Genomic DNA, 23558 nt, shown 5'->3' on the forward strand with positions numbered 1-23558 from the left:
TAGTTAGTTAGTTAGTTAGTTAGTAGTAGTTAGTTAGTTAGTTAGTTAGTTAGTTAGTTAGTTAGTTAGTTAGTTAGTTAGTTAGTTAGTTAGTTAGTTAGTTAGTAGTTAGTTAGTTAGTTAGTTAGTTAGTTAGTTAGTTAGTTAGTTAGTTAGTTAGTTAGTTAGTAGTTAGTTAGTTAGTTAGTTAGTTAGTTAGTTAGTTAGTTAGTTAGTTAGTTAGTTAGTTAGTTCATAATTCTGCAACAAATATCTCAAACAAACTTTATAAATGAAAAAAAATTAAACAAATCCTTATTCATATCTTTTTAACACTTCACTAATACGTACATACATAGTTTCACACTTGCACATGCTACCACATGCATATCCCAGCAGTTTTTAAAATAATCCCGATATTCCTTTAGGATGATGCGTTACCAATTTCTTTACCCAGTTGAATAAATTTGTGGGCCGTGTGCTTTTTTAAGTTATAGAGAACTAGTTGTTTTATCCATCCCAAGTAATCTATACAAAAGACAAACAAAACTTTAGTGTCTGCAAGTAAACTAGAGTGTTGTCAATTTAATGATTTCTTGTAGAAACTAGTTGTATATGTATATCTCAGAGTAAGGTTTGCAATTAATATCCAATGTGTGGTTGTTATCAGTTTGATGTCAGTGTATATATTTACTCTTGTAATCAGAGGTATCATCAGAGTAATCATCACGAACTACTGGGTATGCAGGTATGAGTAAATATCCCAGTAATGTTGTTTAAGGGAGTGATAATAAATAGTGACGATGTTGATGAGTCTGATGCTCTTGTTGTTGACGATGATATATGCATCACATCGTCAATATTCATTTACACTAACGTTCCATACTTAATATCTTTTTAACACTTAGAATGTTTTTATATTTAATTAAAATTTCACAGAGTAAATCAAATTAACTGAAGCTTAAATACTTTACTGATTCTATTAAATACTCTAGTAAATAAAATTTTACTAAATGAACAACAGGATACGTACGTGTTGAGTTAATACTCAAATACACACTGATTTACTTACATACCTTGCCAACTGTAATATAAAGTAATATTATTAAATAGTAACACTAACTAAATAATAGTATTTATACTAACTATAAATAGGTTATATAAACTTAAACTTACTTAATTGTTATGCCCTACACCACTATAGTGGGAAAGTAATAGTGGGTTTGTGCTAATGTCTTATATCTTTTGACTTGGAATCACTTATCGTGTCAATTTTCATCCATCAAAGTGAAACGACATGATTTTATTGGTTGTCAAGAACCTATTTAATATCTAGACAAAAATAAATCTTAAATCATTTTTTCTTAATTTAAAGATATCGCTTCATTATTGGCCAAATTGGACTAAGGACAAAATAATAGTTTCAAAGTAAGAACTACTTCTGAAAATTAGTTTATTGTAAAGTGGATCACTTAGTCTGACATGACCGACTTTCCTTTTTTGTTTTCTTGTTGGTTTAGTTCATTTGTTTTCAGTGGAGAAAAACATTTTCGACCTGATGGATGGTTGGTCATAAAAATATAGTTACTTTGATTGACATGTTCTAAAAAAATTTAAGTTTCTGTTTATTTCTATGATTACAGTGATCATCATAACAAATGACGAGTAAATGGGTATTATGAAAAATTTACTCTATTTAATATATATTTTCTCTTTTTACCCCGTAAATCTGGGTACGACCTAAAGCAAAACAATTAAACATACAGTATTACTTTTTAACCCACACTGTGTCCTTGCTCACTAAACTTTGACAATTAATTACAGTTTTCAATAGAATTAAATGTGAACACACAATTCTAAATGGTTCTTTTGTGTGAGTGTATCTATAAACCCTTGAATGACGTTGACTATGTGTTCCCTGTTATTAGCACCTTTTCAAATAAAATGTTTTAAATAACACAAATATATACAAAACATGTACATATTTCTAACAAAGAATCCTTTAGCACTAGTATAAAGGATCCCTATTTTTATACATGAACAACTTAATATTTTAAATAACAAAACAAATAGAAAATTAAAAAAGAAAACTAGTTTCCTTTTCAATAAACAACTATAAAAAAGCTTAACATTTTTCAATTAAGAGGATTTTCCAGGAAAATCAATAGAAAACTTTGATTACACTTAAATACGTAAAAGTGGTTGTGTGCAAATTTTACCACACAAAATCCCCTTTACAATAAAAATCTTAGGGATATTTCTATTTACTATGAAAATTAAATCACTTTTAGCAAAACAACAACATCAAACAAAATAATATACATATAAAACACCTAATTTCCTTAAACATCATTGTCATCATCTTCATCAGCGTTGACAAAGACTTGTTTGACATTGTTAGTTTGTGTATTCTGTTTGTTGTAAAGTAAAATTAAATGTTTTATTACCTTTATTCGAAAACGGAAAACAAAAGTGTTCTTTAGAGTAAAAAAGATGTCAAGAACATTTAAATATTTTGTATGTAAGTGCTTGTATGAGCTTATTTAAACATTGTTTTAAACCCTTTTTGTTGCTGTTTCTATGTGAAAAAGGCTTGTTAGTTGTCGTTTTCATCAATAGCTTTGTTTTGTTTATTCCTTTGAAGTTTGTCATATTTTATTTTATACATACATAGATATGTATTCATGTAAGTATGTATATTTTATTTGAATTTACTATAAGAAATTTTGTAATGTATTTAATTTAAGGATAACTTAACTTAAGGATAACTGTTGTGTAATTTATAATTTTAATTTCATCAAACATTTTCTTGACAAACTAACATCACATGCCAAATATGTTGCTTTATAGGTTCCATAACACCTATGGTATATTTTCGGGAAATATTTGATTAAGTTCTAGTTCAGTTCTAGTTCAGTTCTAGTTCAGTTCTAGTTCAGTTCTAGTTCAGTTCTAGTTCAGTTCTAGTTCAGTTCTAGTTCAGTTCTAGTTCAGTTCTAGTTCAGTTCTAGTTCAGTTCTAGTTCAGTTCTAGTTCAGTTCTAGTTCAGTTCTAGTTCAGTTCTAGTTCTAGTTCAGTTCTAGTTCAGTTCTAGTTCAGTTCTAGTTCAGTTCTAGTTCAGTTCTAGTTCAGTTCTAGTTCAGTTCTAGTTCAGTTCTAGTTCAGTTCTAGTTCAGTTCTAGTTCAGTTCTAGTTCAGTTCTAGTTCAGTTCTAGTTCAGTTCTAGTTCAGTTCTAGTTCAGTTCTAGTTCAGTTCTAGTTCAGTTCTAGTTCAGTTCTAGTTCAGTTCTAGTTCAGTTCTAGTTCAGTTCTAGTTCAGTTCTAGTTCAGTTCTAGTTCAGTTCTAGTTCAGTTCTAGTTCAGTTCTAGTTCAGTTCTAGTTCAGTTCTAGTTCAGTTCTAGTTCAGTTCTAGTTCAGTTCTAGTTCAGTTCTAGTTCAGTTCTAGTTCAGTTCTAGTTCAGTTCTAGTTCAGTTCTAGTTCAGTTCTAGTTCAGTTCTAGTTCAGTTCTAGTTCAGTTCTAGTTCAGTTCTAGTTCAGTTCTAGTTCAGTTCTAGTTCAGTTCTAGTTCAGTTCTAGTTCAGTTCTAGTTCAGTTCTAGTTCAGTTCTAGTTCAGTTCTAGTTCAGTTCTAGTTCAGTTCTAGTTCAGTTCTAGTTCAGTTCAGTTTAGTTCAGTTCTAGTTCAGTTCTAGTTCAGTTCTAGTTCAGTTCTAGTTCAGTTCTAGTTCAGTTCTAGTTCAGTTCTAGTTCAGTTCTAGTTCAGTTCTAGTTCAGTTCTAGTTCAGTTCTAGTTCAGTTCTAGTTCAGTTCTAGTTCAGTTCTAGTTCAGTTCTAGTTCAGTTCTAGTTCAGTTCTAGTTCAGTTCTAGTTCAGTTCTAGTTCAGTTCTAGTTCAGTTCTAGTTCAGTTCTAGTTCAGTTCTAGTTCAGTTCTAGTTCAGTTCTAGTTCAGTTCTAGTTCAGTTCTAGTTCAGTTCTAGTTCAGTTCTAGTTCAGTTCTAGTTCAGTTCTAGTTCAGTTCTAGTTCAGTTCTAGTTCAGTTCTAGTTCAGTTCTAGTTCAGTTCTAGTTCAGTTCTAGTTCAGTTCTAGTTCAGTTCTAGTTCAGTTCTAGTTCAGTTCTAGTTCAGTTCTAGTTCAGTTCTAGTTCAGTTCTAGTTCAGTTCTAGTTCAGTTCTAGTTCAGTTCTAGTTCAGTTCTAGTTCAGTTCAGTTCTAGTTCAGTTCTAGTTCAGTTCTAGTTCAGTTCTAGTTCAGTTCTAGTTCAGTTCTAGTTCAGTTCTAGTTCAGTTCTAGTTCAGTTCTAGTTCAGTTCAGTTCAGTTCAGTTCTAGTTCAGTTCTAGTTCAGTTCTAGTTCAGTTCTAGTTCAGTTCTAGTTCAGTTCTAGTTCAGTTCTAGTTCAGTTCTAGTTCAGTTCTAGTTCAGTTCTAGTTCAGTTCTAGTTCAGTTCTAGTTCAGTTCTAGTTCAGTTCTAGTTCAGTTCTAGTTCAGTTCTAGTTCAGTTTAGTTGTAGTTCAGTTGTAGTTCAGTTGTAGTTCAGTTCTAGTTCAGTTCTAGTTTAGTTCTAGTTCAGTTCTAGTTCAGTTCTAGTTCAGTTCTAGTTCAGTTCTAGTTCAGTTCTAGTTCAGTTCTAGTTCAGTTCTAGTTCAGTTCTAGTTCAGTTCTAGTTCAGTTCTAGTTCAGTTCTAGTTCAGTTCTAGTTCAGTTCTAGTTCAGTTCTAGTTCAGTTCTAGTTCAGTTCTAGTTCAGTTCTAATTCAGTTCTAGCTCACTTCAGGTTTAGTTCAGTTCAGTTCTGATGTGGACTGATGGTGCTTACTTTCAGTGCAACATTTTTACTTGATCTTTGACAAGTTTTTGAATATTTTCATTCATTAGACAACCGCTTATAAATATCTATATACCCTGGTTGGCTTGTTAGCTTACCTGTCAAGAGGTTGTGGGTTTGATGCCGACTAGTGTAAGGTACTATGTAGTATAATTCTATATTGCTGTTTGTAGTTGGATGCTAATTATTAACTTATTTTCAATTTAAACATTTTATTTTAAAAATTCAATTTGTTAGACACAATTATACGTTTGTAAAATTTAAATATCAAAGCTTATCTTTGGGCTATAAATAAAATTGGATTGTTAATTTTTAAAGTGTCAAACCTATTGGAATTTTTATATAATTCTGGAATTGACAATGTTTGTGCAAAAAAAAATTGTTAATTTAATTTTTACTATATTGGTTATAGTTCTTTATAATTTCATAAACTTTGTAAGATTTTAAGTCTTTAAACTTTGAAGATATAAATTATTTTTGGACAATTTGTCACAATTTATTTTACAAAGGCTTTTTTGTGAAAAGCAACAACAATAAGAAATATCTATTTGCATATTTATAAGAATACACAAATGTTTAGAATATAATATAGATTATTCCTTATTTATTGTAAATCTTTTCCAACAGCAACCACTTAATACATAACCATCAATATCATCTTAGTCTTAATATATATAACTTTTAACATATTTTACTTTTTATATATTTTAATAAATATTTCCTTTTAATCTTTACAGCGCGATGTTATTAACTTGGAACCAACTAGAGATGATGTTGTAAGCTGCGTATCAAAGGGCAAAAGTCAGGTAATTTTAATAGAACACACTTAAAACCCACAAAGTATATCTAAAATATAGATGAAATCTTATCATTAAGAGGCCATATACATAAGTAAATATTAAAAGATAGTAGCAAATCCTTAAAGAAAAATCAATGTAAATCCTGAAAAAAACAACTATAAATAAAAATTGCAAGTGTAGTAAAATAAGCCGATTATATTAAACTTATATATACTATTTAGAACAAGGTATTCATTCTAACCCTATAATAGAAACGTTAAAGAATTATAATAGTAGATCAATGGGTTATTGCAAGTATAGAACAGGCATATATACAGTATGAAATGTATAAATGAGATTACTATACCATTTATTGTAGGTTTTATTTTAAAGTAGATTTTATAGAAAGAAATAAAATTCTTTTAAAAATAAAAAAATAGAAATAAACCTGCTTAAATTCCACGTACGGTTTGATATAAAATGCAACTGAGGCTTGCATTATATTTTTGAACAGACAAATGTATCTTTTGAATGTGTGTGTGTGTTTTATATAAATATGTATGTTCATAAGTATATATGTATGAACATACTTAGATTTATGTTTTATGCTTGGAATTATATTGTTGAGCATAAGTGCAGTGTATGACAAGTGTAACTGGATATAATTATCTTTAGAAAATCCTACTTATAACATACATATACACCAACTTTTCCTGATGAGGTCCATCAATGAGGACTTGTTTAAGTTTAAAATTTTATGTTTGAATATGAAACCTTTTACTAGCGCATCAACGATATGATTACTAATAAAGTTTTCTGTTTTTTTCTGCAAATCTTACCCACAATTCAACAAAGACACTTATTTACTAATAAAATGTTGAAGAAAAAAAAAAAAAAATAGTAAAAACTGTCATTGCCATTCATATAGAAACACATTCAACCTAAAAAGCTTGTATATTCAATTTTAAAATCTTTTACTTTTTCAATTTATTGGTGGCTTAACTTTGTCATATATTTGCTGCTTTTTTTGTTAAATTTTGTGTTTGTACGAGGATTCTCTAGAGTTATTTCCAAATGTTTTATATTAATATAAAAGCAAGACAAGCAATTGTACAGGAAGATGTCTAAAACTTTCATGTTAAGAAATTTTCAGTTTTTGAAAATCGGAAATCGTTTTTATTTTTCCAGTAAAGCTAATTTTTTGCTACAAATTTTTTGATCTTAATGGTAAAAAGTCTATATGAAAATAGAAATTATCAATGAATTTACTATAACTTTACCTGAATTTCTTCGAGTAAGATACCTTTTGGCTAAACCTGCGTAATTTTTTTTATTACAAAACTTTACATTCTTTCCTATTTATATTGTAAGCAATAATCACATTGGCAAAGTCATCATAATACAAATATACAACAACATACAAACATATATAATATTATAGAAATCTGAACACAATCAAATGTACGGATGCATGTATGTAAGTATGTTTGTATGTATGTATAGTGCGGAAGTATTATGTAGCAGAGATGGAAAATATAGAGCTATTGTATATATAAGTAGTCCATAGACTAGTTATTATATTAGCTTACATAATAGGCAATAATCTAGTCAATAGATCAGCCAAACTAGTCATAAGCTAGGCCATAGGTTAGTCGATGAACTACTATTCCATAGGTTAGGCATTAGACTAGTAAAGAGACCAGTCCCTAGGCTATATAGTAGACCAATATATAACCAAGACAATAGACTACCAGTGGACTAGTCAATATAATATTCAAAAGATTAATTCGTATAATTTTCAATGGAATGGTCCATGTGATAAACAATAAACTAGTCTATAGACTAGATCGTAGGCTGGTCAATAGACTTATCAATATTCAAGTCCACAAACTAGTCAATAGACTAATCCATATATTAGAAAACTGACTATTATGTAGTATAGTTAACTGACTATACTGTTCCATAGACTAGTCTATAGACTGATCAATAGACTAGTTCAACTAGTTCATAGACTATTCAATCGATTTGTTCTTAGACTAGTCAACAGACTATTCAATATATAGTCCATAGAAAAGTCAATAGACTATTCCATAGATTAGTTAGCTATTCCATATAATAGTCAATAGACTAGTCCGTAGACTGCTCAATAGATATATCAATATACTAGTTTAAAAACTAGTCAATAGACTGTTCCATAAACTATTCCACAGACTAGTAAATGGAATGGACTATAGACTAGTCAATAGAAAAAAATATAGACTAATCAATAGACTAATTTATAGACTGTTCCATAAACTAGTCAATAGACTGTTTCATAAACTATTCCACAGACTAGTAAATGGAATGGACTATAGACTAGTCAATAGAATAGAATATAGACTAGTCAATAGACTATTTCATAGACAGTTCCATAGACTAGTCAATAGAATGGAATAGAGACTAGTCAATAGAATAGAATATAGACTAGTCGATAGACTGTTTCATAGACAATTCCATAGACTATTCAATAGAATGGACTATAGACAAGTCAATAGAATAGAATGAAGACTAGTCAATAGAATAAAGGCAGTTCTATAGACTAGTCAATAGACTATTCCATGGGCTGCTAATAGACTTATTAATATACGAGCTTCCAAACTAGGCAATAGACTAATCCATATAATAATCTAGATAATAGATTAATCGACTGACTAGTCTATAGAATAGTCAATAGACTTGACCAATGGCTACTATTTTGGCTGTTTCACAGACCACTCTATTTGACGGTTAATAGACTATTCAATGGATTGATCCTTAAATTAGTCAACAGACTAGTTAATAGACTTGTCTGTGAACCATTCCATAGACTATTTCATAGACTACTCTATAGATTAAGATGACAATGAACAAGTCAATATAATTGTCAATAGATTTGATTTTAGAATAGTCATAGGTCTCATCGAAAGGCTAGGCAACAGATTATTCTATAATCTAGTCAACAGTCTAATAAAATAATTTACTAATTCTAATCCCTAAAAAATACTCGTTTTGGAAAGATGAGTATTATTTCTAAATATTATTTTTCCATTCCTGTTATAGAATTTTTTCTTTAAAAAAATCTAGTTACATTAATAGACTCAAACAGCTGAGGTTTACATTTTTCTTAAATTTTCCTTATAAGTGAATACAATACTTACAAACACACATACATACATACCTAAATACGAACAAATCCATGGTCTCATATAGAAAAAAAGTGCACTTTATAGCTTTGTAAGCAATATTGCATTGCTTTATCGGTGCGTATGAGTAATGTTAAAATCCAGGTTCTCTGCCACATTATTACTCATACGTATGAGTGTAACAGTTTAGTTGCATTTAAATTAGGATGGTTCGTGACAATATTTTTGTATTTAATATTACTCGTAATATATTATCATGGAAAGGGCACTGAAATTGATTCCAATGTTAGGAATTGAATTTAAATGGAAACAATTTGATTTGATTTGCTATTTTCTTAAATTTTCTAAAAAGAACATATTTATAAAAACAACCACCCTAATACATACAATGCAGCAACCTACTTGTAAAAGAAATACACAATTTTTTTCCTCCTATTATTTTCTTCATTGTTGCGCGATTGATTTTCTGCAACATTTTTATAAATTGTACTACATACGTTTGTCAGTAGAATGCGTGCGTGTTTTGTATTCTTTTATACTTCTAACACACTCACATTTTTCTTCTAGAAAATCTTCTTTATTTTCTATTATAGGTTATATATATGGTTTATTTTTGTAGTAATTTGAAAAAAAAAAGAATAAAAAAATGAAAAGAATTGAAAACGAATTGTATTGATAAACATTTGAGACATATTAGAGAAAGCAATTTCTGCTTATCTCTCATTTTTACTTAAGATTTTTTTTCTTCAAACGAACATACATACAAACTGCTTACTAAATTGCTTAGTAGCAAAGAAAGTGGTATATTGCAGTTACTAGCTGAAGTTAAATTGCATCATGTTGTGAAAAATAAATAAGAAATTTGATATAAAATTGATTTGTATTCGTACTCAAATAATAAATACTTAAGACATTTCTTCCAGCACGTTTCTTATTAAATGTTAAGATTTCATTTGTTTATACATGCATATGTGCATATGTATGTATTCCTTTTATAATAACAATTGAAATTAGATTATTCTGTAACTGTTATAAATTAAGCGAAATAAATTTAATAGTGTACTATTAAGTAGCAGTAATGTATTAAATAATATATTTAAATAAGTAAGCTCATAACTATCTTCTTGTTTGCAATTTTAATAAATCATACGTCAAAATATTATTTAAATATCGTGTACTTTTTATCTAATATATGTATCCTTTATATCATTTTAGGTTTTCGATTGTAAAAACCACATACGTGTCATACAGAGGATGCAAGGCAACAGGCTTTATGTGTGTGGTACAAATGCTCACAATCCCAAGGATTATGTCATTTATGTAAGTACAAACTCTATACATAAAATAAACAAGAACGGCTGATAAAGTTCTAGTTCAGTTCTAGTTCAGTTCTAGTTCAGTTCTAGTTCAGTTCTAGTTCGTTCTAGTTCAGTTTCTAGTTCAGTTCTAGTTCAGTTCTAGTTCAGTTCTAGTTCAGTTCTAGTTCAGTTCTAGTTCAGTTCTAGTTCAGTTCTAGTTCAGTTCTAGTTCTGTTCTAGTTCAGTTCTAGTTCAGTTCTAGTTCTAGTTCAGTTCTAGTTCTAGTTCAGTTCTAGTTCAGTTCTAGTTCAGTTCTAGTTCAGTTCTAGTTCAGTTCTAGTTCAGTTCTAGTTCAGTTCTAGTTCGTTCTAGTTCAGTTCTAGTTCAGTTCTAGTTCAGTTCTAGTTCAGTTCTAGTTCAGTTCTAGTTCAGTTCTAGTTCAGTTCTAGTTCAGTTCTAGTTCAGTTCTAGTTCAGTTCTAGTTCAGTTCTAGTTCAGTTCTAGTTCAGTTCTAGTTCAGTTCTAGTTCAGTTCTAGTTCAGTTCTAGTTCAGTTCTAGTTCAGTTCTAGTTCAGTTCTAGTTCAGTTCTAGTTCAGTTCTAGTTCAGTTCTAGTTTTTCTAGTTCAGTTCTAGTTCAGTTCTAGTTCAGTTCTAGTTCAGTTCTAGTTCAGTTCTAGTTCGTTCTAGTTCTGTTCTAGTTCAGTTCTAGTTCAGTTCTAGTTCAGTTCTAGTTCAGTTCTAGTTCCAGTTCTAGTTCAGTTTCTAGTTCAGTTCTAGTTCAGTTCTAGTTCAGTTCTAGTTCAGTTCTAGTTCAGTTCTAGTTCATGTTCTAGTTCAGTTCTAGTCAGTTTCTTAGTTCAGTTCTAGTTCAGTTCTAGTCAGTCTCGTTCAGTTCTAGTCATTCTAGTTCAGTTCTAGTTCAGTTCTAGTTCAGTTCTAGTTTCAGTTCTAGTTCAGTTCTAGTTCGTTCTAGTTCAGTTTAGTTCAGTTCTAGTTCAGTTCTAGTTCAGTTCGTAGTCAGTTCTAGTTCAGTTCTCGTTCAGTTCTAGTTAGTTCTAGTTCAGTTCTAGTTCAGTTCTAGTTCAGTTCTAGTTCAGTTCTAGTTCAGTTCTAACGTTCAGTTCTAGTTCAGTTCTAGTTCAGTTCTAGTTCAGTTCTAGTTCAGTTCTAGTCAGTTCTAGTTCAGTTCTAGTTTCAGTTCTAGTTCAGTTCTAGTTCTAGTTCTAGTTCTAGGTCTAGTTCTAGTTCAGTTCTAGTTCAGTTCTAGTTCAGTTCTAGTTCAGTTCTAGTTCAGTTCTAGTTCAGTTCTAGTTCAGTTCTAGTTCAGTTCTAGTTCAGTTCTAGTTCAGTTCTAGTTCAGTTCTAGTTCAGTTCTAGTTCAGTTCTAGTTCAGTTCTAGTTCAGTTCTAGTTCAGTTCTAGTTCAGTTCTAGTTCAGTCTAGTTCAGTTCTAGTTCAGTTCTAGTCAGTTCTAGTTCAGTTCTAGTTCAGTTCTAGTTCAGTTCTAGTTCAGTCTAGTTCAGTTCTAGTTCAGTTCTAGTTCAGTTCTAGTCAGTTCTAGTTCAGTTCTAGTTCAGTTCTAGTTCAGTTCTAGTTTCAGTTCTAGTTCAGTTCTAGTTCAGTTCTAGTTCAGTTCTAGTTCAGTTCTAGTTCAGTTCTAGTTCAGTTCTAGTTTCAGTTCTAGTTCAGTTCTAGTTCAGTTCTAGTTCAGTTCTAGTTCAGTTCTAGTTCAGTTCTAGTTCATTCTAGTTCAGTTCTAGTTCAGTTCTAGTTCAGTTCTAGTTCAGTTCTAGTTCAGTTCTAGTTCAGTTCTAGTTCAGTTCTAGTTCAGTTCAGTTCTAGTTCAGTTCTAGTTCAGTTCTAGTTCAGTTCTAGTTCAGTTCTAGTTCAGTTCTAGTTCAGTTCTAGTTCAGTTCTAGTTCAGTTCTAGTTCAGTTCTAGTTCAGTTCTAGTTCAGTTCTAGTTCAGTTCTAGTTCAGTTCTAGTTCAGTTCTAGTTCAGTTCTAGTTCAGTTCTAGTTCAGTTCTAGTTCAGTTCTAGTTCAGTTCTAGTTCAGTTTTAGTTCAGTTCTAGTTCAGTTCTAGTTCAGTTCTAGTTCAGTTCTAGTTCAGTTCTAGTTCAGTTCTAGTTCAGTTCTAGTTCAGTTCTAGTTCAGTTCTAGTTCAGTTCTAGTTCAGTTCTAGTTCAGTTCTAGTTCAGTTCTAGTTCAGTTCTAGTTCAGTTCTAGTTCAGTTCTAGTTCAGTTCTAGTTCAGTTCTAGTTCAGTTCTAGTTCAGTTCTAGTTCAGTTCTAGTTCAGTTCTAGTTCAGTTCTAGTTCAGTTCTAGTTCAGTTCGTTCAGTTCTGTTCTAGTTCAGTTCAGTTCAGTTCTAGTTCAGTTCTAGTTCAGTTCTAGTTCAAGTTCTAGTTCAGTTCTAGTTCAGTTCTAGTTCAGGTTCTAATTCAGGTCTAGTTCAGTTCTAGTTCAGTTCTAGTTCAGTTCTAGTTCATTTATAGTCCAGTTGTAATATAACACATTAAAATTTTTGATGGAATGACTATATATATACATATGTGAGTAAAATTGAAAGATCGTGGATCGCTATGAGAATATGCAACACCAAACTAAATTTGATTTTATAGTGCAGACTGACGGACACATTTATATCGTCTTAATATAAAACATTTACATAATATTATACTGTCCCACCTTATGGTGGGTATAAAGATAGTGTTTTTATTGAATTTAAATAGTTTCTAACATATGCTACATGTAGTACATAATTCTTTTCTGATTCTTATTATACTTTGTACTAAATCCTATACAAGTGTTGGCAAGATTTGCGAAAAAAAATACCGAAAATAATCTGACAAAATTGTCCAATAACCATATTCGTTTTTTTCTGTATGTTTTTTTCAAAAGGGGGACTTTTTCAGTTGCTTGTTATGTTCACTCCTTTCAAAACATCTTAAGTTAAAGCCACGTTAAGATAGCAATCAGAATGTATAGAATATTTAAAGAAAGACTAGAAGACTGGTAACATATTTTCTTTCAATTGACACATATTCTTAGTTTGGGGTTTTTGTTTTGGCTGTTTGTATAATATTACTAATGCATATGTATGTTGAAGAAAGAAAAGAAAAAAGTAGGGGAAAATTGTATAATGTTATCAAGTGATAACATTTCTATTACACTGATAAAACTAATAAATGAAATTTCCATATTTCAGGGGGAAAAACACTCAACAAAAATTTACATGAATTTATGTAGACATTTCTTTTTTGTGGGGGAAAAATAATGTCAAAGAGAGTTGTTGTGCAAATTATTATGTTAAAAAGTGTTAAATTGCTTTAAAAAAGAATTTTATTTATATTTTTAGTATTCATATCTTAATCTAACATCAAGTGGCAGAGAGTTTGTAATAAATGATTTCTTAAAGAATGTTTTCAAGATTTAATATTTAGGCTCAAAGAAAGAAAGAAATTACTACTTATGTTTCGGTACAAATGTTACAAATTTGTTGTTAGTTATACTATGTAAAAATATCGTTTGACTCATTTTAAAAGTTGACTTAAATTTCTAATTTAGATTTTTTAACATCAAAATTTTTACTACAAATCATAAATTTCAACAAAGTTCACTTTTTCTCAGCTTAAACTACTAACTTTAGTTTAAAATAAAGAAAAAAATTCTATGCAACAAAATCTATGGACATTAAAAACATTTTTTTAAACAAACGTACAAACACATTAACAATCTCTTTACATGGCACGCACTTCCGGAAGCAATCGGAAGCTAAAAGAGTTTTCAAACTATAAACTCAAGGATTATTTGAAAAACGTGCTAACATTTGCTAAAACTGTACAAACAAAACAATACAAAAAAATCATAGGAAAAAAAATGAAAACAGTTTAGAAAAAATCACAAAACAACTGGAAAAATTTTGTGAAACAATAGCAACTAAACAACAACAACCAAAAAAAAAAAAAGAAAAATATACATAAAAATAAAGTATACAAAAACAGAAAAAAGAAGAATCATGGATGCAATAGCAGCAATTTTTGCACACCATTTACTAATCGGTTTGCAAAGTGCTAAATACAAGAACAAATACGGAATAAAAGTTTGCTATTTGTACTATGGCGGGAACTGGCTCGTTGGATCACCCAAATGAATGGCAATAGCACAATAGTATTTGCAGAAGTTTTGTATTGCAAAATGCAGAGTAGTTTTGTTAAGAAAAGTATAATGTAGAGCAGAATAAAAATGCTAAAGTGAAAGAATAAAGAAAACAACTAGATACCAATAGCAAAGTAGACACAACCGAACATTTGTTAACCTACACCATATATGAGTTAAATTCAATTCCACTTAGTTAAGTTCTAGTTCAGTTCTAGTTTAGTTCTAGTTCAGTTCTAGTTCAGTTCTAGTTCAGTTCTAGTTCAGTTCTAGTTCAGTTCTAGTTCAGTTTTAGTTCAGTTCTAGTTCAGTTCTAGTTCAGTTCTAGTTCAGTTCTAGTTCAGTTCTAGTTCAGTTCTAGTTCAGTTCTAGTTCAGTTCTAGTTCAGTTCTAGTTCAGTTCTAGTTCGGTTCTAGTTCAGTTCTAGTTCAGTTCTAGTTCAGTTCTAGTTCAGTTCTAGTTCAGTTCTAGTTCAGTTCTAGTTCAGTTCTAGTTCAGTTCTAGTTCAGTTCTAGTTCAGTTCTAGTTCTGTTCTAGTTCAGTTCTAGTTCAGTTCTAGTTCAGTTCTAGTTCAGTTCTAGTTCAGTTCTAGTTCAGTTCTAGTTCAGTTCTAGTTCAGTTCTAGTTCAGTTCTAGTTCAGTTCTAGTTCAGTTCTAGTTCAGTTCTAGTTCTAGTTCAGTTCTAGTTCAGTTCTAGTTCAGTTCTAGTTCAGTTCTAGTTCAGTTCTAGTTCAGTTCTAGTTCAGTTCTAGTTCAGTTCTAGTTCAGTTCTAGTTCAGTTCTAGTTCAGTTCTAGTTCAGTTCTAGTTCAGTTCTAGTTCAGTTCTAGTTCAGTTCTAGTTCAGTTCTAGTTCAGTTCTAGTTCAGTTCTAGTTCAGTTCTAGTTCAGTTCTAGTTCAGTTCTAGTTCAGTTCTAGTTCAGTTCTAGTTCAGTTCTAGTTCAGTTCTAGTTCAGTTCTAGTTCAGTTCTAGTTCAGTTCTAGTTCAGTTCTAGTTCAGTTCTAGTTCAGTTCTAGTTCAGTTCTAGTTCAGTTCTAGTTCAGTTCTAGTTCAGTTCTAGTTCAGTTCTAGTTCAGTTCTAGTTCAGTTCTAGTTCAGTTCTAGTTCAGTTCTAGTTCAGTTCTAGTTCAGTTCTAGTTCAGTTCTAGTTCAGTTCTAGTTCAGTTCTAGTTCAGTTCTAGTTCAGTTCTAGTAGTTCTAGTTCAGTTCTAGTTCAGTTCTAGTTCCAGTTCATTTCCTGAAATTCTATTCAATTTATCATATTTTGTATTTTGTTTAACAACAATATAAATAAAAAACTTGTTTTAATTTATTTTCTTCTTTCTTTACAGTCAAACTTAACCCATTTGCCTCGCTCTGAATATGTGATGGGTATTGGTTTGGGCATTGCTAAATGTCCTTATGATCCACTAGACAACTCCACAGCCATTTATGTTGAAGAAGGTAACCCCGGTGGTTTGCCCGGCTTGGTAAGTAAATATTTAATATTATCGTCAACAATTCTGTGGGCTTTCATTGTATTTAAATATAATACTCTTGATCTTAAGGTTATTAATGGAAAAAGTAGAGATTTATGTATATTTCTTTAATTTTAAATACTAAATACAAAGAAGATAAAAAAACGTTCATGTATTTGTCTCCCATAAAACAAATATAAAACTTATTTGAATCTCTCAACAGTTATTTTGCATTTTTCATATAGGGTTGTTTCCGTTAGTACGTTTGTCTTTACTTGTGATTATTTCTCTTTTTATACGTTTTGAAGATGTTTTATTTATTTTCCATTTCGCTAAGTACACTTGTTATTTTTCTAAGTAATATTTGTGGTTTTATGTTTTTTATATTTATTTATAATGCTACTTATTTATTTGCTGTAAGACATAAAAAGCAAACAGCCATCACGTCTTAATATTTTATTTGATTTGTTGGGCTTGTTTTCCAAGCCACTATAAGTACTAGACCTATTTGTTTTTATTTATTCCATACAAATAGGAATAAAGAGGAAACGATATGAAATAAATATCTTATCTCTTTTGCTTATATCAAATGACAATATTTTTTACATATGACAATGACATGAACTAGAGCTAGAACTAAACTAGAACTGAACTAAAACTGAACTTGAACTGAACTAGAACTGAACTAGAACTGAACTAGAACTGAACTAGAACTGAACTAGAACTGAACTAGAACTGAACTAGAACTGAACTAGAACTGAACTAGAACTGAACTAGACTGAACTAGAACTGAACTAGAACTGAACTAGAACTGAACTAGAACTGAACTAGAACTGAAATATGAAAGACTGAACTAGAACTGAACTAGAACTGAACTAGAACTGAACTAGAACTGAAACTAGAACGAACTAGAACTGAACTAGACCTGAACTAGAACTGAACTAGAACTGAACTAGAACTGAACTAGAACTGATACTAGAACTAGAACTGAACTAGAACTGAACTAGAACTGAACTAGAACTGAACCTAGAAACTGAACTAGAACTGAACTAGACTGAACTAGAACTACAGAACTGAACTAGAACTGAACTAGAACTGAACTAGAACTGAACTAGAACTGAACTAGAACTGAACTAGAACTGAACTAGAACTGAATCTAGAACTGAACTATAGAACTGAACTAGAACTGAACTAGAACTGAACTAGAACTGAACTAGAACTGAACTAGAACTGAACTAGAACTGAACTAGAACTGAACTAGAGAACTGAACTAGAACTGAACTAGAACTGAACTAGAACTGAACTAGAACTGAACTAGAACTGAACTAGAACTGAACTACTGAACTGAACTGAACTGAACTAGAACTGAACTAGAACTGAACTAGAACTGAACTAGAACTGAACTAGAACTGAACTAGAACTGAACTAGAACTGAACTAGAACTGAACTAGAACTGAACTAGAACTGAACTAGAACTGAACTAGAACTGAACTAGAACTGAACTAGAACTGAACTAGAACTGAACTAGAACTGAACTAGAACTGAACTAGAACTGAACTAGAACTGAACTAGAACTGAACTAGAACTGAACTAGAACTGAACTAGAACTGAACTAGAACTGAACTAGAACTGAACTAGAACTGAACTAGAACTGAACTAAAACTGAACTAAACTGAACTAGAACTGAACTAGAACTGAACTAGAACTGAACTAGAACTGAACTAGAACTGAACTAGAACTGAACTAGAACTGAACTAGAACTGAACTAGAACTGAACTAGAACTGAACTAGAACTGAACTAGAACTGAACTAGAACTGAACTAGAACTGAACTAGAACTGAACTAGAACTGAACTAGAACTGAACTAGAACTGAACTAGAACTGAACTAGAACTGAACTAGAACTGAACTAGAACTGAACTAGAACTGAACTAGAACTGAACTAGAACTGAACTAGAACTGAACTAGAACTGAACTAGAACTGAACTAGAACTGAACTAGAACTGAACTAGAACTGAACTAGAACTGAACTAGAACTGAACTAGAACTGAACTAGAACTGAACTAGAACTGAACTAGAACTGAACTAGAACTGAACTAGAACTGAACTAGAACTGAACTAGGAGTTTGATATTTTATTGAAATTGGATTATACGTTTAGAACTCTTGTATCCTCTTTTTCGCAACTTTGAGGCGATTAATATTTTCTCGCGAAACGAATTTGTGAACGTTGAATTAAGTTCTATAATGTTCTTTATACGTATAATATTCCTTATCCTTTTACAGTGTACCACCAATAAGCTTATGATAGTAAGCATGATATTTTACTTGTTTTATGTCATTCAGTCCTGTTTTTATATACAAATTTTAAGATGATTTTATTTTATGTAAATGTCATGTTGTTGTCTACTAACTCTTCTTTATAAAAAATAAAACATTCATATTAACATAAATAAATTTGTTTTATATTCTAATCATAATTTTATTTCTTTTTTATATTCTTTAGTATTCCGGTACAAATGCTGAATTCACTAAAGCGGATACTGTCATCTTTCGTACGGATTTGTATAATGTTACAGCTAAACGTTTGGAGTATAAATTCAAGCGTACTCTTAAATATGATTCTAAATGGTTGGACAGTAAGTATTTGCTTTTAGTCTTTGGAAAAAAATATATTAAAATAAGAAACTCTTTTATCTAACACAATCTTTACAATATTAACTGAACTTAATAAAAATAACTAAATAAATAATATAAATTTATAAGTAAATGAGTAGTAAAAATAAATTTATAGCTTAATAGGTAATAATATATTAAATATATTATTTTTTTATAAACAATAACATTAAGTGATTGTTTTTTAGCTCTTTCTTTAATACTTTTATTTTAATGCGATAAACATGTTATTTCTTATAAATATTGTAAGTAAATTATCCAGCTTTATTTTGCTAAACTTATTTAATTTTAAATGTTTATAATATGATTATTGTTAATTGTAAAGGATTTATGTATCTTCTTTTTTATTCTTTATAGTATAACAAAATGTTGTTTATAATTTTTTTTTACCAATATTTAACGCTGTCATGGTTGCTTTTCATAATCTTGTTAACTTGAAAATATAATTAAATTTACTTGCATTAAAAACCAAAAATTATTATATTAAAATCTATTATCGCTCCTAAATGTGTTGTAAACATCGTCGTCGTTGTCGTTATCATCATCAGATGATAGTAATTGCATTTGGTGAAAGAACAGTGGGTTTAATTAAATACATGGTTGTGAAAATATGTACTGCATTATCACGAGAGCTCAAATTGTTTGGCGTTCCTTTATAACGCCAAAACTGCACAATCTAGCAGTTTATACCTGGTACATATTTTACATCAGGAGCCCCAGCGGGCGGTTGGAAGAGAATGTGTTAAGAGAATTGTGTTAATAGTATACGATAGGGGGTCTTTCCTCACTCGTATACCTAGAGTGAGTGTGTCAAACAAAGTTCTCGGCTTATTTGATTGATTCATGTTTCGGCCTACCGAATAGGTGCTGTTGCCGACTGAGGAGATGAAAGACTCCATCATATATATCCTCGCCTTTTCCAAGGAATGATTTGACATAGTGTCGAACAGGGTAGAGTTACAGACTTTGTCTTGTCCCAATTATTGGAAAGGTCCCTTCGGGGTGCATAGGGCAATAGTTAGAGATTAGATAGCTTGAGTACTTGAGCAAAGTGCATGTACGTGGACCGGCAGAACCTTGTACATAAATTGCCACCGGCGTGTTAAATAGACAAGGGGCGATGGTGTATCATCTAGTAGCTCACCCTGTGGTTGAAAAAGTACAACCTTGAAATAAGGCCAACACGGCAGGGGTTCACGTAAAGCACCTCGAAATCTTTACACACAGCCATTTATAGATAAATTTGTTTTGGTTTACACCATTTACAATCGAACAAGTGAATCATATGTCAGTAGCAACATATATTTCCTCCCTTTCCGAATGTTTTTTTTTTAGCATTTGAGTTTTAGAATTATTTCCACCAAGGCCTACACAAAGGAAAAAGAAATATACACGCCTGGTACCAAATTAACACCGAACTATGTAATGTTGATAACATCTATTTTTTTGTTTGTTAACATTTAGATTTCGACAACGAATTGTTGCAATGTTGAGAACATTGCGTTCTCAACATTACATAGTGTTGTCGTACGTATGTATATACTTTGACAACGGATGTTATTGAACAATTATAAACTCTTTGGTGTCAATTTGGTACCAGGCGTGTATATTTCAGGTCAACAACGATACAATTTACCCTGAATTGATGTGAATTGACTCTAAATATGTTTCTGAGTAAATCGATATCCCAACCATTATGTATTTATCACAATTCTGGGTTCCTTTTTGATTTAGAAAATTTCAAATAAATCTATTATTTGAGGTATGACATGGATTGTATTAAGGACGATATATTTGATTTATTACTTATTTAATGTTTTAAAATCTATTTTATAATATCCCACTGTTTTCTATCCTCCATTTTATTACTGACTCAAACAATTTTGTGGTGTTTAATTAAATTTTAATATTCGTGGAAAATGTTCAATAAATCCTCTATAAATCCGTTTAAACCAATACAAAGACATTGTAAAACTAAAGCAAATTTTCTTATCATATAAAACTATACAAACAAATATAATAGATTTTTGAAAAAAATATATGTGTACATAGTGGTAAAAACTTTAGAGAAAATCATATTAATTTTGTGAAAAAAAAAACAATAAAGTAAGAAAATATAGTCGTGCTAGTTCAAACATATGATGCCCTACATCGATATAAACTTATATACGGATAAAGTCCTTATTCGGTGGAAAGCATAAAATTTTATTGAGATATTTTTTAAGATATCAAGGAAGGACATATATTCAAACATTGCCTTAGAAAGAGAATCTGACTCAATTAGTATATAAACACTTTACTGTAGCAGTGTAGGGTTAAAACATAATCAGCTAATACTTCATATTTTAACCCACTTAGTTATTTAACGGCAACTAGTACAAACATAAATTTAAATTTGCTAAAAACGAAGGATATGTAAATCCTTATACAAAATTAAATATAAACTTAATTAAAAATATAAAAAGATTGATAAAACAAAGAGATAAACTAAAAAAGGATATAAAATTAATTGGAAAAAAATATATAATTTAATTTTCTCGTCATTTTTTAGAACCAAACTTTGTGGGCGCTTTTGATATTGGCGAATATGTTTATTTCTTTTTCCGTGAAACCGCTGTGGAATATATCAACTGTGGTAAAGCAGTGTATTCGCGTATAGCTCGTGTCTGTAAAAAGGATGTGGGTGGTAAAAATCTTTTGGCTCACAATTGGGCCACGTACTTGAAGGCTCGCTTGAATTGTAGTATTTCGGGTGAATTTCCATTTTACTTTAATGAAATACAATCGGTTTATCAATTGCCTACGGATAAGACACGTTTCTATGCTACATTTACCACCAGTACAAATGGTTTAATTGGTTCGGCTGTTTGCAGTTTTCATATCAATGAGGCTTTGGCTGCTTTTAATGGTAAAAAATATTTAATTTGTTTAAAGCAAATAAAAACCTTTATTATTTTTCATTATCTTTAGGCAAATTTAAAGAGCAGTCCTCTTCCAATTCCGCCTGGTTGCCAGTATTAAATTCTCGTGTTCCTGATCCTCGTCCTGGCACCTGTGTCAATGACACTTCTAATTTACCTGATACCGTTTTGAATTTTATACGCTCTCATCCTCTTATGGATCGTGCTGTCAATCATGAGCATAACAATCCTGTTTACTATAAAAGAGATTTAGTATTTACCAAATTAGTGGTGGACAAGTGAGTAAATTTAATTTAACTTTTTGCTTTTTTCACGATTATTTCATTTTAATATTGAGACTATGACGGTTATTTACCTTAACCAATTTCTCATATACCCTTTACTAACCAAAGTGTCATTTATAAATGAACATTCTTGCTTATTCAGACCATCATAATATGCGTGGAGTATTTGTTTGTTTGTGTGTGTGTGTCCTTTAATCTTCAGAAGAAATTAAAAATTAATTAAAAAATAATTAAAAATCTCAATAAATTGTGAACTACAGAAAAAAAATTAATTGCGGTTATAATCGATAAATTACATGCATTTGCAATAAACATGCAAATGCTGGCAATGGATGCAAAATATTTGTACATAAGTAAATATATGAATATTTGGGTGGTTCATTAATATATTGTCAATAATGAGACTATGCGATGTATAGACTCAGATTATAGACTATAATCTTAGCCCAGATTATAGACTATATATATAAGAATATAAGCTATAATATAAACTGTAGGCTATAGTCCAGATTATAGACAACAGTGTAGATAGTCCAGACTACAACCAACAGTCCACAGTACAGAATATAGTCCACATTATAGACAACAGTAAAGACTATAGACCAGACTATAGACTATAGTCCAGGCTGTAGACTATATTCCAGACTATAGACTATAGTCCAGGCTATAGACAACAGCCCAGACTATAGACAACAGCCCAGACTATAGACTATAGTCCATACTATAGACTATAGTCCAGACTATTGACTATTGTCCAGATTACAGTCTATAGTCTGGACTATAGCCTATAGTCCAGACTATTGACTATTGTCCAGATTACAGTCTAGACTATAGTACAGATCATACTCCAGACTATAGACTATAGTCGAGACTATAGTACAGATCATACTCCAGACCATAGACTATAGTCGAGACTATAGTCCAGACTATAGACTATAGTCCAGACTATAGACTATAGTCCAGACTATAGACTATAGTCCAGACTATAGACTATAGTCCAGACTATAGTTCAGACTTTAGATTATAGTTCAGACTGTAGACTATAGTACAGACTACAGTCTAGACTACAGAATTTAGTCCAGACTATAGACTATAGTCCAGACTATAGACTAAAGTCTAGACTATAGTCCAGACTATAGACTATAGTCCAGACTATAGACTATAGTCCAGACTATAGACTACAGTCTAGACTATAGTCCAGACTAAAGACTATAGTCCAGACTATAGACTATAGCCCAGACTATAGAATATAGTCCAGACTATAGAATATAGTCCAGACTATAGAATATAGTCCAGACTATAGACTTTAGTCCAGACTATAGACTATAGTCCAGACTATAGACTATAGCCCAGACTATAGAATATAGTCCAGGCTATAGACTATAGCCCTGACTATAGAATACAGTCTAGACTATAGACTATAGCCCAGACTATAGACTATAGTCCAGAATATAGACTATAGTCCAGAATATAGACTATAGTCCAGACTATACACTATAGTCCAGACTATAAACTGTAGTCCAGACTATAGACTATAGTTCAGACAGTAGACTATAGTTCAGACTGTAGACTATAGTCCAGATTATAGACTACAGTTAAGACTGTAGACTATAGTCCAGATTATAGACTACAGTTAAGACTGTAGACTATAGTCCAGACTATAGACTATAGTCCAGACTATAGACTATGGTCCAGACTATAGACTATAGTCCAGACTATAGACTATAGTTCAGACTATAGACTATAGTTCAGACTATAGTCTATAGTCCAGACTATAGACTTTAGTCCAGACTATAGACTATAGTTCAGACTATAAACTATAGTCCAGACTATAGACTATACCCCCAACACTCGAACCAAAGATCCTAAAAAAAATTAAAACACCCTAATAGTCTACATATAGTCCAGACTATATACTACAGTCCAGACTATAGTCTATAGAACAGACTATAGACTATAGTTCAGACTATATACTACAGTCTAGACTATAGTCCAGACTATAGACTATAGTCTATACTATAGAC

The 23558-nt window shown here is 30.9% G+C and overlaps 1 protein-coding gene across 1 annotated transcript in view; it reads left to right on the forward strand.

Moving 5' to 3' along the window:
* Window positions 1-23558, forward strand: part of LOC119612000 (semaphorin-2A) — a gene marked incomplete at its 5' end in the record, with an annotated part of 52295 nt that overhangs the window by 17417 nt on the left and 11320 nt on the right. The window contains 6 exons of the mRNA XM_037967706.1: window positions 5540-5608; window positions 9958-10062; window positions 15530-15667; window positions 18160-18292; window positions 20881-21237; window positions 21300-21528. Of these exons, the coding sequence (XP_037823634.1) occupies window positions 5540-5608; window positions 9958-10062; window positions 15530-15667; window positions 18160-18292; window positions 20881-21237; window positions 21300-21528 (1031 nt within the window). The remainder of the gene's footprint in view (window positions 1-5539; window positions 5609-9957; window positions 10063-15529; window positions 15668-18159; window positions 18293-20880; window positions 21238-21299; window positions 21529-23558) is intronic.

The sequence above is a fragment of the Lucilia sericata genome, unplaced genomic scaffold, assembly GCF_015586225.1.
Source record: "Lucilia sericata isolate MDLA Ls3-8-SP2 unplaced genomic scaffold, ASM1558622v1 Contig001578F_arrow, whole genome shotgun sequence".
In the NCBI taxonomy this organism is placed as follows: Eukaryota; Metazoa; Arthropoda; class Insecta; order Diptera; family Calliphoridae; genus Lucilia; species Lucilia sericata.